Below are 18152 nucleotides of genomic sequence, written 5' to 3'. Positions count from 1 at the left end.
TGGATCTTTATTTCATAATCTCATAATGTTATTTCAGTGACATCAGGCCTGATGGGTTTTTGTTTTTTCGTTTTGTTTTGTTTTGTTTTAATGAAATGGGCTACTTTCAAAATAAACTTACAAAATGCTCCAAATATGGCCCCTCACAATACACAACACTTACAAAGAGCGCAAGGTCTAGTAGTAATTAATTGTAGCACTATTTAATGCGACGCGTTGTTGTTTTAAAAGGATTGTCACATGTAATTTCTTTAGAAAATGCTCCACGGGAAGCCAAATATCGCATGAGGAGAGCATGATGTAAGTAGAAATTGAATTTGGAGAACGAAAAAAAGCATCAAGCTTTGTGTTTATCTTCAACTAAGCGCATATTTACAAGGCTGCTCTGACTGCTGTGACGCGCAACTGTGTGTCACATCCACATCAGCAGAAGGCAGCTAATTATAAGGACTGTAAAGGCCGACTGCAAAAGACAGGAAGTAGCGGTGCTACTGTCAAAATAAAAGCACGTGGACACAGCGCAGCCCTGACAAATGTGAAGCAAGCAGTGGTGGTAATAGTGTGTAATAGCTTATTAATTAATAATTGAATAGCACACTTTTTTGCAAGCCAGCGAATCTCTTCCAGTCTGCACCAGCCTGTCCGCGCCTTTTTATGCCCTTAACATTAAATGTGCAGTAAAATACTGGCTGCTGTTTGCAAACTGCAGGAACATGTCTTCAGGGGGCTGATAATGTCACAGATTGATATATAATTTTCATATTAATTTTAAAATTATTGATTCAAAATAAATGATTGATAGTTTCATACTGAGCTTCTAGTAAAGTGTATATTTGTTTCAATAGTGCCTTAGTTATTCCAGTACAAAAACAACGAGCCATTGTCCTTCTAATAAGGTCATACTCATTTGAACATACCAAGAAAACCAATCCGGTTTATAGGCCTCAGAAGAAAGCTGTGACTACTGAACTATAAAACTGTAGCTGATCTCAAACCTTAACTCATAATATACCAAGGACAAAATAATCAACTTCCGGTGGTGTTTTGTTGAAAAGGTTGAGCTCTGCAAGGGTCAAGACAAATAGTTGAAAAAGAAACAAATAAACAAAAAACATGTTTGTCTGTAAACTTGCGGAATAGTCAGGACAGGAGAAAAAATCTATATGCTAGTATTATAATAAAAAACTAGAATTTCTTATTTATCAGTGAAAAATGTAAAGCAGCACCATCTCTGTTAAATCTGAACACCTGGTCTGGTCAAGTTTTTAGAGGCTGATTATCCACTTGCTGTGTAGCGTTTGGGTCTGAGGCAAATTTGAGAAGTGTGGATCACTAATTGAAGACTGGACCAGAGATTTAATAAGGACATTTTTTTAATAAACTTAATTCTAAATAAATATTATTATTATTTTTGTCTTTAAAGGATCTGTTTCACACTATAAACCCTGCACAGCCAAAAAGCCACAACCATAAATACCACAGCAAACTGGGACAGCTGCAAGTTCTTGTAAGTCAGAACCACTTCTTAGGGGGATGGGATCCCCTGTAATTAATTACCAGCTGTCCCTGTGCAGGGACACCTGGTAACACTAAAAGCTGTGAACATTTCCCACCGCTTGCACCTCTTTATGGTTCCATCAACTGGTATTGGTCTAGAAATGCTTTCCATACAGTATCACTCCTGTGCAGGAAGGCTAACATCAGCAGAAAACAAGAAGAAATTAATTATATTGAAAAACTGACGCAGTAAATGACTTCACTGCCTTTGACGACATCAAACAGTACGGCGTCCCCGATTCTGGCCCCCGGGCCGCATGTTGGACACCGTTTCCCTTTAAAAAAAAAACGTCGCAGCTGGGCTTTTATTTTGACAGCTGTGTGCGCGTGTGGTGTTTTATCGCTGTCGCTGTTGCGGACTTGACGCTAGTCTGTCCAGCTGAGCTGTTTATCCTTCAGGAAAGTGAGTCTGGGTAAGTGACGACACTTCCCCTTCTCTCCTCGGATCCAGAACTTTTTTCCCCTTCTTCTCTCTTCGTTTCTGGACGCTGGGAAGTGAAGCTTTTTCCTCTTTCTCTTTTTTTTTCAGTTAAAAAACTAAACTCCAACATGTCGCCACCGTCTCGACGGCTTCAGACGAAGCCAGTGATTACCTGCCTGAAGACTTTCCTCATCTCCTACAGCCTAATTTTCTGGGTGAGTCGCCGGACTTGCAAAAGGGAAGGGGAGGAGGGGGCTACAGGCTAACGAAGGAGCAACAATGGGCTCCAAGCAGCGGCTATGCCAACGAGGCTCACGACACGGTTTCTTGAAATCACTGCAGAAGTTAAATTTTCTGACAAAAAATGTCCACGAGTCAGATTAGAGATGCTTTTATGTCGACGATAATAACCACTTGTGGAAAAAAATCCACCCAGTGTTCGCCTTTAATACCACTGAAAGTTGCCGTTAGCCGTTAAAGTACACTAATAAAGTCACTAATGCACTTCTCAAACCTCAGTGTCACTTAGTTTTTCTTTTGTTTGTTTGTTTTTTGTTTTTAACGAGTAAATACATTACATCTTATGTCTGACTGAAAGTTAATTAAACATTAAGTTCAATTAAACATTAAGTTTAATTAACTACGAGGAAATTAATATGGAGACCCGATCCCAGGTGACTCGTGGAAGGCTTTTAATTTGACGGTATTCCTCCCGTTTCTCCGTTGCAATAACTCTTAAAGTTGTTGAACTTGTGCCACATTACTGCTAAACATTCGGGATGCATTCATGTATCTGCTCTGAGACCCGTTTTTCTTGTGAGATAACATATCTTGACTTGTGTAAACTAGAGCCAGACAAAGTGTGGGACAAGGCACCTGGTTCGCTTAGGAGTAAGCCCTGTTTAATCGGCTACAGTGGCTATTTTGTTCATTTACCAGTCCATCAGTAGAACTAGCAAACATTTTGGCCAGTAGTCGATGCCATTAGATATATGTTGTTGGTTTACTTTGTTTTTGTTGCCACACTCTCATCACAGTGTCCTTTGGCCTTTAGCCAGTGTAAAATTGGTGTTACACAGCAGATTGACTGTCATTACAATCTGTGATCAGTTACCTTTGTTACACCCCTTGGCAGATAAATCAGTACAGTCCTATTAATGTCTGATAAAAGTCTTGCAGTAACTCAGGGGAATAAAAACTCTCAGTTTGTGTTGCTGTTAACCTGTGCTGCACCTACCTGGTTCCCTGTATAGTGATCATCTCATCCTAGCGTTTCATCTCATCTAGTTCCCAGTTTTTTGTTCCCCTTTTCTTTTTTTAATGCACAGCTGTTGTTCAAAACCTCTGCATAATAAATTTCCCACGTGTGGGACTAATAAAGGTTATCTTATACTTCTCAGATTAGAGGATTTGATGTAGGGCTTCAACTAGTAATTTTTCTCCCAAACAGTTTGCTGAAACTGTTATATTTTATGAGTAGATGATTAATGGTTTTGCCTGAAAATGTCAGAGATAATTTGATGATTACAGTTCAGTTTCATATCGTGATAAGATGACATTTCATTGAAGCTGGGCTAAGGTTTTTATATACACGTGCAACAAGAATACAAAAGAGATGAGATGATTTATGGAATTTATGGAAACACAGATTGGAGTGCAGAATAATTTGTCAGATTTCTTGTTTACTCTAACCAGAAGTGCAAAACAAAACAGTGTTAAAGCTCTATAGTTAATCATTTATTTTCATACATAGATTATTTCATTTGATCCAGTGTTAATTTGCAGCTGTGGTTGGATGGTTTTCCTTTGGGATGTACAAATGTTTAGTTTTTCCATTTTTATTAATGAATTTATTTTTGGATAGTTTATTTTGGGTCCCCTTTTTGTATCGGTGAAACAAAGATTTCTTCATCAGGTCCAACATAACCTGGGTCCAGTGAAAAAGTAGATTGGGCAACTTGTTACCACTTCCTCTTTTTGTACCAGTGACTGTGTTTCCACCAGTCACTTCCCCTTTGAAGCAAACTTTTAAAGATGGTGAGGGTTTTAGCTTCTCCAATCCAAGCCGGTTTGTTTTACACCGTGGCAGCAAAGCTGAATTAGTAAGTGTTTAATTAAAGATGTGCATGTGCAAACTGCAAGCTTAGACTCTCAGATATTTGGTTAAACTTTGCTAGGCTTTGTAGGCTCACAGCAGCCAGCGTGTCTCCAGCAACAACAGCAGGGATGAGCCTACAGGGGCTCAAAGTTTACTTTTTTTTCTTTCTTTTTTTTTTTTTTTTTTTTTAAAGGAACACTACTTATTTTGCAGATAAATAGATGTTATAGATACTATATAGTTAGATTACACTAGTGGTATATAAAGTAATTTAACTGACTTTTGTGGGCCAATATAAAAAAAATAAATAAAAGGGCACAATAAAAGTCTGATCTAGTGGCCCCGTGGTTTACGGAGGATTAAGTATTCTGTTTACAATGCTTCATTTTAATATAATGACCCAACTTTCAGTTATTTTGAATTAACACACTGTCTGAAGAGTTAGTCAGCCAAAACGGATCAAATTGATCTTCAGTGTCTTTCCTGCATTAGAAACATGTTGGCAACTCCAAATGACAACATAATTGGATCATAATTAAAAACATTTAAATAGGGGTTTCATAAACTTATGCATAAAATACATTTTTACTAATCAGATTGCCAGATGTTACAGCAAAATCCACGGGTTTTCTATTAAGTAAGGTAACACGAACACAGTGCCTTAATTACAGTATATGTGGACATTTAAGGTTACGCTTTCACTCTGCAAAGGTCCATTTTGAGACAGGAAAAAAAACCCTTTGGGGGAAGGCCAAAACCTTTTGTTAGGTGATCATTTTGGGGGTAATAAAATATATGCTGGACATCCCCTGTCTATCAGCAGGGTGGAAGGCTGTGATGACGTTGATCGAACGTGGTTTTACTTTGATTTCCTGACTCATAGGTTAAAATGTGGTCAGAAATAAGAAAATGCAACGACTTAATGTTGTTGCTTTAACTATACACAGGCTTATTTTGAAGTAGGAAAAACCCTGATCTAATTTGCACATATTACATAGCAGAGCAATTATCACCTGTTATCATCTTTAGGTAATATATCAGTGAAGCCCTGCTTCCCTTGGTTATTTACAGGAGTAAAAAACTGAATATATCTTCAAATTAGAGCTTGTAGGTTTACATTTCTGCAGTTGGGAAATTATGTGTTGTTTTACTATTTTCACAGTTTAATAACCAAAAATAAATGCAACACTAATTTCTTGTTGCCCGTTTCTTCACAAAACAAAACAAACAAACACAAGCTTGTCTGTGGAGGAAAACAGATGCTTACAGTTGTTCTCAGTGTTAGTCTTTGCTCTGAGCAAACAGCCCTGTGAGGCTCCTGCTTCTGCTAACACAGAGTTCAGGGCTGTGCTTTTATCTGACAATTTATTGCTGCTGCCTGGCTGAGCCGATGCCTCCCCTCAGGCTAATGACTTGTGTGGGGGAGCGTTAAAGGAAAAGCTGCTGAGATTGAGATTAAATCACAGACTGAGGCTCGAATCCCAGGCGTGTTCTTACTAAAACACGCGAGGCAGGTAGATGAATAATCCGCAGCATATTAACCGTGTATTGTGAATGGAAAGGCTGTATCCTGTTTGCCTCAGATACCATCTACCCCCTGCCTCATCTACATTTGCTCCCCTGAGATCAGTGCAGATTTAATAAAGGAAGTCACTAAGGGAAATTGTGTTTTCTCTGGATGCAGACTGACACGGTTCTCAAGTAAAAGTGTCCTGAGATTCAATGTCGATCACCAGTCTGTCAAAGTACATACACGTGCAGAATAATAGATTTAGAGTGTTTTAAGTGTCTATAATTACCAAAAAATTCGTTTTATTTTTATATGTGACAAAGAAAATAGATCTTTATATTTTGGAAGCTGAAGTCGGTAGACAATTTTTTTTCCCTCCCTGGGGATCCACAGATAAATTAATTAGCTTTCTTTTTCTTTAATTAAGCTGCTCATTGTTTATGATTTTCCCTAGAGCTACATAATAAATTGAAATGAAATGATTGTGTTCCTGAATGCTAACCACACTCTTAAGTAACTGGCTGGTCTTGACCCTTTAATGTTGGGTCTGTATCAATCACAGGTCCTAAAAGCCTTCCTTGCGTTTCTCTGTTGATCTTTGATGCTTGAGCTGACTCGCCCTTCTGTTGTCTCCAGGTCACAGGCATGATCCTGCTGGCCGTTGGCGTGTGGGGGAAGGTAAGCTTGGAGGCCTATTTCTCCCTGGCTGCTGAGGAGCGCACCAACGCGCCATATGTCCTCATCGGGACCGGAGCCATCATCGTTATATTCGGACTGTTCGGCTGCTTCGCCACATGCCGCGGCAGCCCATGGATGCTCAAACTGGTCAGTGAAAGAGCAGTAGGAAACATTCCCAGTCTCAGAGATGACCTTGCGTGACTGTTTTTTGTCTTTTGTGTTTCTCAGTATGCCATGTTTTTGACCTTGGTCTTCCTGGCTGAGCTCGTGGCTGGAGTTTCAGGCTTCATCTTCAGGCATGAGGTGAGGAAATGAATATCTTTTTTGACATGAGGCGCATCGGAGTGAATCCAGTGGGTTAAACTTACAGTTGGAACGCTTGAATCAAAGTGAAACTGTAACATGACACTGAGTGAATGTTTGTCGTTTATTTTCATGGGTGAAAGTTTCTTGAAACAGGTTAAAACAAGTTCGACATCACAAATGGTGAAATCGTGCAATCACATGAGCGTGTGCAGCGTCGGCAGCAAAAAGATGAATACCACTATTGTGATACCCGTTATCTCTCAGTCAGGTTTCAGCTAGCACAACTCAAAGTCAACCCCTCTGTTGTGTATGTGACGCCTTTATTTTGAACTCATCAGATCAAAACCACACTGGACAACGTCTATAAAAATGCAGTGAACAAGTACAACATCACGGCCAGCGAGAATCCAGTGGACACCATCCAGAGGAATGTAAGTGGGAGATTTTCCATCACCCTGGTGGCGTTGCATTTATCTGACTTTATGTTTCTCTGTACACGCCAGAGGGCTCTTGTTTATATGAGAACATTTTAAAGGTCAACTCAACACTGAGCGCACAGGAGCACTCTCCTTGAACCATGTTGCTCTCATCACTGAAGATGTCTTCTCAAAGGGTGAATCCACCACATAGCTTTGTTTTCATTTTTTTTTTTTTGTTGTGACTCTTTGCTTTTAGTTGCACTGCTGCGGGGTGTATAATTACACAGACTGGAAAAATACAAGGTACTTCGAAGAGAAAGGCATCCCTTTCAGCTGCTGTAAAGACAGCGATAAGTGCTCACCAGAAACACTGAAGGATCTTGCCAAGGCTGAGAATGTGGTGTACACAACGGTGAGTTTGGAACAAGCAGTTCATCTCAAAAATGGTCAGCTGTATTTGTAAAAGGTTTTGGTTCAATATAACTTTCTGTTTAATTCTGTTATGTTTTAATTTTGTTGTGAAGGGCTGCTTTGCGCTGGTGAGCACCACGATGGAAAACAACCTGGGAATAATTGCTGGGATTTCTTTTGGAATTGCGTTCTTTCAGGTATGTCTTATATTCTACTATATGGAAACAACAAACAAAAGCTGAACAATTGAACATCTTAAGCCGGATGTAGGAACCAATTAGTATTGTTTTCCTTAAAGTAATAACCAACCTATGTTAATTCAGTTAAATGTGATTTTTGTAGTGCCAATTCACAACGGTCACCCCAAGCCACTTTATAATATAGGGTGAAGACCCTAAAATGTTAGAGAGAGAGCCCGACAACCAAATTATCCTATGAGCAAGGACTTGGTGACTGTGGGAAGAAAGAACTCCCAGCAAAACCACCCTCGGGGAGAGGCAACCACAGAAAGGCGAGGACAGAACACAAACTGTGGGAGAGTAGACAAAAGTTTGTGACGTGCAGTATTGGCATGTAAACATGTCAGGATTGAAAAGAGGAGGGGAGAAAAATCCTCACCGTATTAATGTAACTATGGGAATGTTTCAGGCTCACCTGATCCTGCTTTAACAAAAAGGAATGTTTTAAGCCTAAGGAATCACAGCAGTCTGCCTCAAAGTAACAAATATAAGAAAAGGTTTTTCATTGTCACTTTGAGACAGGATGTTTCTACTCTCTGTTCTAGTAATGAAAAAGCTCAGTTTTCACCACATTAGGATGAAAATAAAAGGACAGGCAGATCAACTGGAGGTTTTGTCTTGATTTTTTTTTGATTTTTTTTATTTTGCTGTGACCCACCTCTACTAACCAACAAACAGGAACACAGCAGGAAATGATTTCCAACGGCGAAGAAAATCTAGTTGAGTTGTGGCAGCAGAGCTTGTTTGTGTGATGTGTTCTCCAGCTGTTCTCATGACTGCACCAAGGGGGACGTAGCATGGAGACCTAGAGCAGAGCCACAGCAGCTGTGCATCTTGGCTCTGATTCAGCAGTTATTCCCCTCATACAGTCTACATTCTGATATCAGACTCAAGTTTATTGAGCCACGTTGCCCAGTGTGCATTGCTAAAATCACTTGTAGGTCATTTTTGCACAAAGCAGCAACATGCCGCTCCAAAAGTGGCTACTTGAGACAAGCCCCAAATCAAGCCAGTCACCATAGTCTCCCGTGAATCAATATTTAAAGCATTTATAAAGCCATAAAATTTGGGAATTACCCCAAATTCTTTTCATACCTCCACTTAATAATCATCTTTCACAGATGCTATATTATCGACTGGTTCTTTGTCGTGCTGAAGTTTTTGTATACCTCTTTTCCACCATTGTAGCACAGGTGTGGAGATGGATCTTCCTAGTTCTTTCAGAGTGACTCACAGTGTAGTTAATGTTTACAGTTACTTGTAGCCTGTCTGAGCATTAGTGTGGCCGCTCCATGCAAAGCTCTGACTTAGAGTAAGTGAAGGTTATAAGTGGAAAACTGTGCAACCTGTGGTTCTGCGGTATAGCCACAGTTTTCCAGTCATACGAGAAGTCAAGTCACTTTTATTTATGTAGACTTGACCCAAGTGCTTTCCAGTTAAGATAAATGTAAAATCTTTCCAAATCTCCAGAAACCAACACAAAACCTGAGTAAACAAACAACATGGCTACAGTAATGATGAAAGTCATTTAAATACCCAGTTTAAACAGCCCCTAAATCAAGTAGGTCACTATAATCACCCATGTTTTAAATTTATTTGAAACATGAGCCATAAGGAAAGAATAATTATAAAACATGTTTAAATTACCGTAACATTGTCTGATTATCCATCTAGTAATTTTTTTTGTCACTGACCTTGGTTGTCGGGGCAGGAGTCTTAAGCATAGACACCCAGACCTCCCAGACATCTTCTCCAGCTCCTCACAGAAGTGTTCTCAAACCAGCTGAGAGACAATATCTGTCAAACATGTCCTGGGTCTGCCCCATGGACACCTCCCAATTGAAAGTGCTTGAAACACCTCACATAGGAGGCGTCCCAGGAGGCATCCTGGTCAGGATGCTCAAATAATCTCCCCACTGAGCTCCTCCACCTTATCTCTAAGGCTAATTTCTGTCTTTTATATCCACGATGCCCACAGCTCATGAACATTAGTAAGAGCAGGAATGCAGATCGACCGGTAAATGAACAGCTCCACTTTTACATTCAGCTCTCTTCTCCTTAGCAGATCAGTACAGCTGCCACGTTATCCAGCATCCATCCACACAAAAATATAAAAACGCAGGAATGATCAAAGTACAAGAAAGAGAATCATTTAAAAGTTGACTAAAAAAAACTAAAAATGGGACAAAAAGAACAGAATAATTTAATGCAGTGATTCCCAAACTGTGGGCTTAGACATTATTTCCAAATCCTTAAATGCTTTTACTTTTCAATTTTGTAATTAAATTTGAAATATCATCACATAATTAGGATTAATTATTGAAGTTTAAATGGGCAATGAAGCAAAGCTGTGGGATTTAAGCTACTTGTTCATTTTAATTTATCTGCCCTTTGATCCACATAGTATCATGTGTCTTGCTAATGAATAAAAGATGTAAATAAATCTGTGAAAACACAAAGAAGGAAGTAATTATTGCTTGTTTTTTTGTTTTGTTTTTTAAGTGATTTAAGGTTTCAGGAAGCCATAGAAATGTTTCAGATGTCAGTTTGGGCTGCAGATTGAAATTTGTGTACTATGGTTTCAGCTCATTGGGATATTCCTGGCCTGCTGCTTGTCTCGATACATCACCAACAACCAGTATGAGATGGTCTAACAGTCACCCTTCCAAAGGTATGTTTTTTATGAGAGAGTTATCATAACAACTAAGTCATACAGATTGTTTTGAGGAGGATTTGTAACTGGCTTTCTGCTTCTGTTTGCAGGTCACTGATGAGCCGGTCCTGGTGCGAACTGAGTTGGGATTTTAATATTTTGTGTTTATTATCATGTAATTTTAGAGATGGAAGACACTCACCGCTTTTTCTTTTATTCAATCTCACCAATGCACAAGGGAATCATGTCTGAGGAGCATCAAAAAGGGAGAATACTCGAAACTTGGTGTGACCAAAATAAAACATTTCACAGGTGATTTGTTATTCTGGGAGTAAATTAGGGAAATTACATTAAGTGTTTTTGTTGTGTATTAGTGTCACTTTTTTATTTGAGTTAATTAATTTGACAGCAACATTTTCATTTCTTGTTTTCGCAGTTGCCTTGTTTTATGATTTCGCTAGTAGTCTGTAGCTGAGCAGATGAAATGTAGACAATAATAAGCTGTTAATGTTAAATGTCTGTGTATCTTTATGTGTGAAACCTATAAAAGCCCTAGAAATGGACAGGTCAACTTCCTGAAATCAAGTACAAAGGATTTATAGGAGCTGTGTGGGAAAGCGAGCCCTACCAATTATGTGTGCCAACTACACCCGACTTCTTACCACAGTTTTCAGTGTTAGTGTTATTCTTGTGTGGATGCATGTGAAATACTTGAAAATAAAAGATGAAATCCAGTGTCTCTGACAGTGTGCGTTCTTAGCAGCTGTCTGTACAGCTGTTTGCTCAAACAAAAAGAAAGAAAGAAGGAAACACAAATATTCTGGCAGATGATTTTTGGCAGACAAACATGCCCTGGATATTTGGGGCCTTTAGAAGAATGCTAATAAACTTCAAGATATGAAAGCATCTCAGTTTTTCAGTGGAAGACAACTTTATGGATTTAAATAGCATGTTTGATGTGTGATTAAAGTAACTGCACATAAAAATACAAAATACTAAAAATGCCTGAATGATCAAATAAGAATTTACCATCCACTTTTTTTTCATAATGCACTCTAATTGCATCTGTAACGTAAAGACCTATCACACAGTTACACTATTAAACTACACACTAAAAACCCAGTGCAGCCTTGAACTTTTATCCAGGGCTGTGGCTGACAGCCAGGAAAACCAGACTCCCCTTCATTACCTAACTTCTATAATTTGCAGGGGTGAAGTTAAAGGCTGAACACCACGTTGTTCTTTACTTCTACCACTCAGCATAGTTAGAGATGTAAACAGCTGTAACAAGGCTACACGCTGTCAGCTCGATCACCTCGCTGTTGAATCTCGTGCTTCGCTGCAGCGGTTGTATTTTCACAGGTTAGTCATTTCTCCTAATGTGTATGAAGGTGGTAAGTCTTTTCACAATGGTTTCATATTTCATTCGAATAAACCTTTTTTCGTTCTAACAAATAAGAGCCTGGAAGCCTTGGGGAAAAAATTATTATTGTGGCCAAATAATAAAAGCACAACCTACGTCTCTTTAATTTCAGGTTTCACTGTTTGCATAGCAAAAGAAACAGTCACTGGGTGTAGCTGACATGATGTGCACGTGCAGGAGTTATAACCACCAGTTATACCTCTGTGTTTTGGTAATATGCCGTTGTTGACAAAATAAATATCAACACAGTCTATGCTGATTGAACTCAAAACTTCTACAAAGGCCTGAGAGATGTTGCTCATTTGCAGTTCGTTAAATAAAGTTTCCTGAGAGTTGGTGTGCAGTACTGTTAATCCTACAGCGCCACTGAGTTAGCGCATGAAGACGACTAGTAGTGGAATGTAACTTAGTACATTTAAACTGTGCTTCTAAACTCTGATACTTGACACTGCTTGTTTTAAGTTTTCAGGTGCTCGCCTGCTACATCATGCTTAATTGCATCATTTAATACCTAGCTGATCACTTGAATCAGGTATGTTGGAGAAGGGGCTGGGGGGGTGTTTGGGGAGAACCTGTAACAATGTTTTGAGAACAAATGAGTGGAGTAATATATAAGTAGGTAAGCCATGCACTTGCATGAACTCATGTTAACTTACAGGATATGAGCACATAAATATTTTATGGGAGAAAAGACTGTGTTTGGGCAATTGGGCCCATTCCTTCAGTGAGGAGAGTGAACTTGAAGACAGTAAGTGTTTCATGAAGTTCCAGAGAATAGTTATCAATGAGAGACACACTCAGACACACAGAACCATACAATCACACATTAAATGCTTCTAAGAAAATTTAGTTGATGTTCATTAAAATAAAAATACAATTTTGAATAAATCTCCTAAAAACATGAGCATATGCAGAAAACTGAGATTTTAGTGCCCTTATAGCGCTTTATTGCCCTGAGGTAACCAGTTTCTGGTGGGGTCAAATTTAATTTGCATGATGTTTGACGCAAGGACACAGACCATTTTTGTAGCGTTGCCTCTGTACACCAACACATTAGACTGTAAATAAATAATTGAATTCATGCTGATGAATACAAGCAGGCTTCTATAAATATGTATAAGCTTTGGCTATTGCTCACAGCTTAGACACAGGCAACTTGTGACATGCTTTTCAAAGCACTGACTGCTGGTTTTACTCAGGAAAATTGCAGGTGAAACTAATCCAATAATGCAGGGATGTCAAACTAATTTTACATGACGCACCAAATGCAGCTCCACTTTGATCCTTAGTGTGGCAAATGAATGAAACTCCGCCCTTTGTCAGTGTAAAGAAGTTTCAACTTCACATTTAATCCCTTAGATATCTTAATATAAGAAAAATTTGTGCAATTTCAACAGTTTTTCTACATGATAAAGGAATGCTGCTGTAGTAAATGAAAGAAGTCCGCCAGCATGACTCTTTGGGCATAAATTGTAAGAAATAAATGTGTAAATTCACAGTAATATCTACTCTTCTGTAATTTTATTGTTTATTTATTTATTAATTAACTGGTGCAGTAAGAATGGCATTGAGGGAGATCTTCATCAGTGGAAAAAGCTGTAAAACTCGTGAAAATACAGCTAAAAGCCTGAAATTTATCCCAGACTTTTAGGGACACCCGTGACACAGTGGATGCTCCACCTGGTGACACGTGCTGCTCCTGGGGTCATGAGTGTATTGCATCAGCGAGGATGCTTTAGTTGAACCGACACAACTTAACCGCGTGGCGGCAGTGCTGTGCAACATATATACAAGCCAATAAAGGCCGGGGGTTCAGACTATGCTTAGTTGAATCTTAAAGCATCTATGAGTTCAACTCTTGACAAACCCGACGTGCAAAGAGCTGCACGGAGACTTGCATCAGTGTTGCCTTCAGGGTGCAAACGGCCCGGAAAAGATGAGCGGTAAACAGGGTGCAGCTAATTGCAGGCGAGCCCAGAACAAACATATTTGAATGGCTGCTGCCAGATCTCATTTCATTGGTCAATTTTGGATCAGACGCTGCTGAAGCCCCGCCTACAGCCGTCATGCAGCCCAACTGGCTCTGCAGTAAAACCCAAAGAGGCCGGACTTTTAGTCCTTCCTACCGCCCAAACCCGGCTACTGGGTATAAAAGGAGCGCTTATCTGTCAGTCAGCTGGAGAAATTTGTATTTTTCTTCCCAGCGGGTGCTGTACACTTCCTGAGAAGACTTGAGTTAACCAACCGGGACACCAGGAAAGCTTTCCCTCAGGTTTCCAGGTCAGTCTTTTACTCAGTGCCTCTCTAACAGAAGAGATGTTTGAATTTCAACAGCAGGAAATCAATGTGTTTCGGGCGTGATGGTATAGATTTGAAGCATACGGAAGTCTTTTATTAATCTGTTTTCTATTAGAGATGTCAGCTCGCTGTGTCGTTCTCCTGCAGCCAGGCTCTAGTCCGGCGTGCTGCAGGTGCTTCGTTGTCCGTGCTGATTATGTAAAGCTGTGTCTCAGAGGGATTTGGCCTCGCTGTGCTGTATTTCTGCAGCGTCTGATCAATCTCCCTGCACCTTTCCTGCATCCTAATCCTCCCTTCATCTTGCAGATCACCAAAAAAGAAAGCCAAACAGTTCTGCCTTTAAAGATCCACCCCACCCGTCTGTGCTACACTGTAACCTTACAGCCTTCAAAATGATGCAGATCAGCAGCGACTCCGTCGGCAACAAGCACTCCCTCATTAACGTCATGCACCGCTTCATAGCGGCCGCCAACAACATGGACGAGACCATCATGGTGCCGAGCCTGCTGCGAGACATGCCGCTGGACGAGCAGCAGGCTAACAACAACAACGAACCGCCATGCAGCAACAAGCAGAGGGACATGTACGAGCATTACCTGCTGCTCAAGTCCATAAAGAACGACATGGAGTGGGGTCTGCTGAAGAGGGAGGTGAGCAGCGGTGCCAGCTTCCTGGAGATGGCGGTGAAGCAGGAAGAGCAGCAGGCGGTGAAGGGAGACATACACGTGGATGACAACGCTGACCTGCAGCATCAGTTTCATTATCACCTCAGAGGACTGTTTGGCGTGCTGTCCAAGCTGACCATGCAGGCAGACCACCTCACCAACAGGTACAAGAGGGAAATTGGAGGAGGAAACTTCATGAGATAGAAGTAACTGCATTTGTTTTCCTCCCCCCTTCTCCTCAAACTGACTTGAAATAGTGAGGTGTTTTGTGACGGGCCAGATCTCTTCCAAAACTCTCAGATGGACAGTAACTGACCAGGGCAACCACTCCTGGCTTCTCCTGCTACTGAATAACACTCCACCTTCAATCCTGTCTGCCGCCCCCTCCCATCAAATTAATTAAAAAAAAAAACCAGTGATCCCTGCGCATGTCGTCGGCCTGCCTTTTCTGGAGAGGCTGACACGTTCGTGCTTGGTGGAGGTTTACCGAATAAAGTCCTGATGAAGCACAGCTCTGATTTAGGCAGAACGTTTTCCCTCACTTGATCAGCATTTCAAATTTAAATGAATTTCAAGTTGAAGTAAATAAAGTTTCTGCCCATAGGAGATCGAATGCTGGTTATTCTGTCCCTCCTTGTAAATATGGTCATTTTATTAAAGCTGAGCTGAAGGGTTCCTGCCTGCAGAGCTTTTAAAGCTTTCCACTCAATGCTACAACAAGGTGTGCCTTGACTTTTTGTACCATACCCTGTTCAATTCCTTCCCACATTGTCACTGTAAGTTGTTCATTATATGGCTTAAATGTTTGTCTATGGAAACTTAATTTGAAAATCCAATTTTATATTGATGCAGTAAAATGGAAATAAACATGAAGCTAATAACGTTTGTCTTGTCTGTCATTAGTAACAGGAAGGATGTTCAGACTCCCTCAAGTAGCCTGCCTATAAATAGATGTTTACCTCAATCTCTGCTCAGATGTAAACTAGTGTCTGATGTGACCTTCTTGGCGAAGGATGATACTTCAGCCAAACGTCTGAGGGGAAACCCTTAAAACGTATGCATGTTGTTCAGGCCTGTGACATGTTAATGTCTCAAAAGGAGTGTGGATGTTGCAAGCGTAATTCTAGAAGGGTTTTAGCTGTGGGTGGCCATTTTGGCACTAAATGAGTAAGCAGTGCTGGGATCTCCACACCATTTAATCGTGTATTTGATGCAAATTGCCTGGAGTCTGTTTTTAAGCACCTCAGTATATCATCTAAAGTACATGGGCACAAGTTTATTTTTAAAAGTGTAACTGGACTCTTACCTAAATGCATACTCGGTCCAAGTTGCTTAAATCTTTAAAAACTGGTCAATGAAATCCTTAAACTTGACTTAGCTGAAATCAAAATGCCAAACAATCAGTTTCAGAATATTAAACCCTAAACTTTCCCATCAGAACTGAATAATCCTGAAACAAAGTTCACATCTCGCACTGTGCAAATGGTAGCTGCAAGAGGACAATAAATGGCAGTAAAGCAAACTGAGCCATCAGTGTTGATAAGAATTTATTTGGGTGAGATAATAAAACAGCAAATGGTGACAGAGAACATGGTCTGTGGAACCTCAAGTAGTTTTGAAAGATTTGCTTCATCACATTTAGTTGATCTGTAAGTTGCTCCAACCAGAAGCCCATCAATCCATCCATCGCTGAGTAAAGCCCTCCCCTTAGCAACAGCTCCACCAAGAGCAGCCAATCCAGTTGCAAAGAGTCCCTCCCCCCTCCCTCTTTTCTCTCTCAAAGGCACAGCAGTGATTAAGAGATTGTAATGTGGTGAGGGGCATCCAGGAAGCAATGGGTCCAACACACTGGCGCTCCTCTGGCGAGCAGCAGCGAGGACGCTGGGGTCAGGGAGTTTGCATGAAAAGTGCTGTGGCGAGAGGCTGCAGTTCTCCTCTCACAATGGGCCTCACAGATGGCTGCGAATCAAAATGGCTGTGCTGGTCAGTGTGCCTCAGCCCACTCAGATAAACTGGGTTAACCCAACTAGTGACAGCTGGCCACATGGGGAATTAAAAAAAAACAAGAAATGCAACCTTTACACTGATCTAATTTTTAAATAAGAAATAAATACATGGGCACGTTTGGCTGTCTGTTCATTTATTTTTATTCTATTTCTAAATGTGCTTTAATTTGATGCTTGTAAAAATCCACTGTAAACACCAGCACATCACCAAATGGTTAGAGATTAGCTTTTAAAATATAATGGAGTTCTTAGCTAATACACAGTAAATAGCTGGTGGAGACCAAAAACTGAGCTTTAAGACTAGATATTGGAATTACACTGTCCAGTTATATAGTTAGGTCCATAATTTGTTGGACAAAGACACAGTTTTCATAGTTTTACCTTTGTAACCCATTTCAATCAATGCGTGATTGATTTGGAGACCTTCAGCTTTAATTTAAAAAGGTTTTGCAAATGTTTTGAATTAACTGTTGAGGAATTATGAAGATCTTTTTGCACAGCACCTCATTTTTAGAGGTTCAAAATTAATTTGACAAACAAATATATTAAATATGAGGACTGGATTTAATTCTGGGATGAAAATCATTTGCAGTAAATGACTACCCAAAGTTTAAAATCCATGGACATCACCAATTGCTGTGCTTCCTCCACTGAGATGCTCCACTAGGCCTTTCCTGCGGGCAGCTTCAGTTGTTGCTTGAATTTGGGTCTCTCTGCATTCACGTTTGTATTTAATGACTGAAAAGCTGCTCTATTGGGTTTAGATCAGGTGACTGATTTGACCACTGAATATTATCCCAGTTCTTTGCCTTGAGGAATTCCTGGTTTGCTCCGTGTGCTACTGTGTTGGTGTACAGTAGCACCAACAAATTGGTGTCTTTTGCCTGCCAATAAATTAGTGATCTAACTGTGCAAACACAGCTACAATAATGTTGCTCTGTGCTCATGTAGACTTCTGAATGTCTATATAGGCAAATGTTTGCTCAAAAGTTTGCTTGTTTTAACAGCTTTGCATGTGGCTACAAAACGAGTGTTGCAGGTTTATAGTAATGTTTGTTTTTTCTGTTTATATGTGTCTCTCACCCCTGCGGGTAGTCTATCCTTCAAGCTCGGGTCCTTTACCAGAGGCCTGGGAGCTTGAGCGCCCTGCGCAGTATCTTAGTTGTTCCCAGGACTGCGCTCTTCTCGACAGAGATCTTCGATGTTGTTCCCGGGATCTGCTGGAGCTACTCGCCTAGCTTGGGAGTCACTGCACCGAGTGCTCCGATTACCACTGGGACCACTGTTACCTTCACCCTCCACATGTTCTCGAGCTCTTCTCTGAGCTCTTGGTACTTCTCTAGCTTCGTGTGTTCCTTCTTCCTGATATTGCTGTCATTCAGAACTGCTACATCTATCACTGTGGCCGTCTTCTTCTGTTTGTCTACCACCACTATATCCGCTTGGTTAGCCACCACCATTTTATCCA

At 40.4% G+C, this 18152-nt stretch overlaps 2 protein-coding genes across 2 annotated transcripts; both read left to right on the top strand.

Moving 5' to 3' along the window:
* The first annotated feature begins 1888 nt into the window (after nt 1–1888).
* On the top strand, nt 1889–11031 carry tspan7 (tetraspanin 7). The gene is made up of 9 exons (XM_031736417.2): nt 1889–1970; nt 2087–2193; nt 6223–6411; nt 6493–6567; nt 6909–7001; nt 7246–7401; nt 7514–7597; nt 10225–10310; nt 10403–11031. The coding sequence occupies exons 2-8, from the start codon at nt 2107–2109 to the stop codon at nt 10291–10293; spliced, it is 753 nt and encodes a 250-aa protein (XP_031592277.1). The 5' UTR covers nt 1889–1970; nt 2087–2106; the 3' UTR covers nt 10294–10310; nt 10403–11031.
* A 2814-nt stretch (nt 11032–13845) lies between these two features.
* On the top strand, nt 13846–15563 carry mid1ip1l (MID1 interacting protein 1, like). Its single transcript, XM_031736431.2, has 2 exons — nt 13846–13995; nt 14320–15563. The coding sequence occupies exon 2, from the start codon at nt 14406–14408 to the stop codon at nt 14880–14882; it is 477 nt and encodes a 158-aa protein (XP_031592291.1). The 5' UTR covers nt 13846–13995; nt 14320–14405; the 3' UTR covers nt 14883–15563.
* The last annotated feature ends 2589 nt before the right edge of the window (nt 15564–18152 follow it).

Source organism: Oreochromis aureus, linkage group 2 (assembly GCF_013358895.1).
Source record: "Oreochromis aureus strain Israel breed Guangdong linkage group 2, ZZ_aureus, whole genome shotgun sequence".
Taxonomy (NCBI): Eukaryota; Metazoa; Chordata; class Actinopteri; order Cichliformes; family Cichlidae; genus Oreochromis; species Oreochromis aureus.
The sequence above is the reverse complement of the archived record's forward strand: the minus strand, read 5'-3'. Positions and strand labels throughout refer to the sequence as shown.

Coding starts and splice junctions, on each gene's coding strand:
- mid1ip1l (XM_031736431.2), top strand. CDS start 14,406: ATGATGCAGATCAGCAGCGACTCCGTCGGCAACAAGCACTCCCTCATT.
- tspan7 (XM_031736417.2), top strand. CDS start 2,107: ATGTCGCCACCGTCTCGACGGCTTCAGACGAAGCCAGTGATTACCTGC. Junction 6,412..6,492: donor GCCCATGGATGCTCAAACTG/GTCAGTGAAAGA, acceptor TGTGTTTCTCAG/TATGCCATGTTTTTGACCTT. Junction 7,402..7,513: donor AGAATGTGGTGTACACAACG/GTGAGTTTGGAA, acceptor TTTGTTGTGAAG/GGCTGCTTTGCGCTGGTGAG.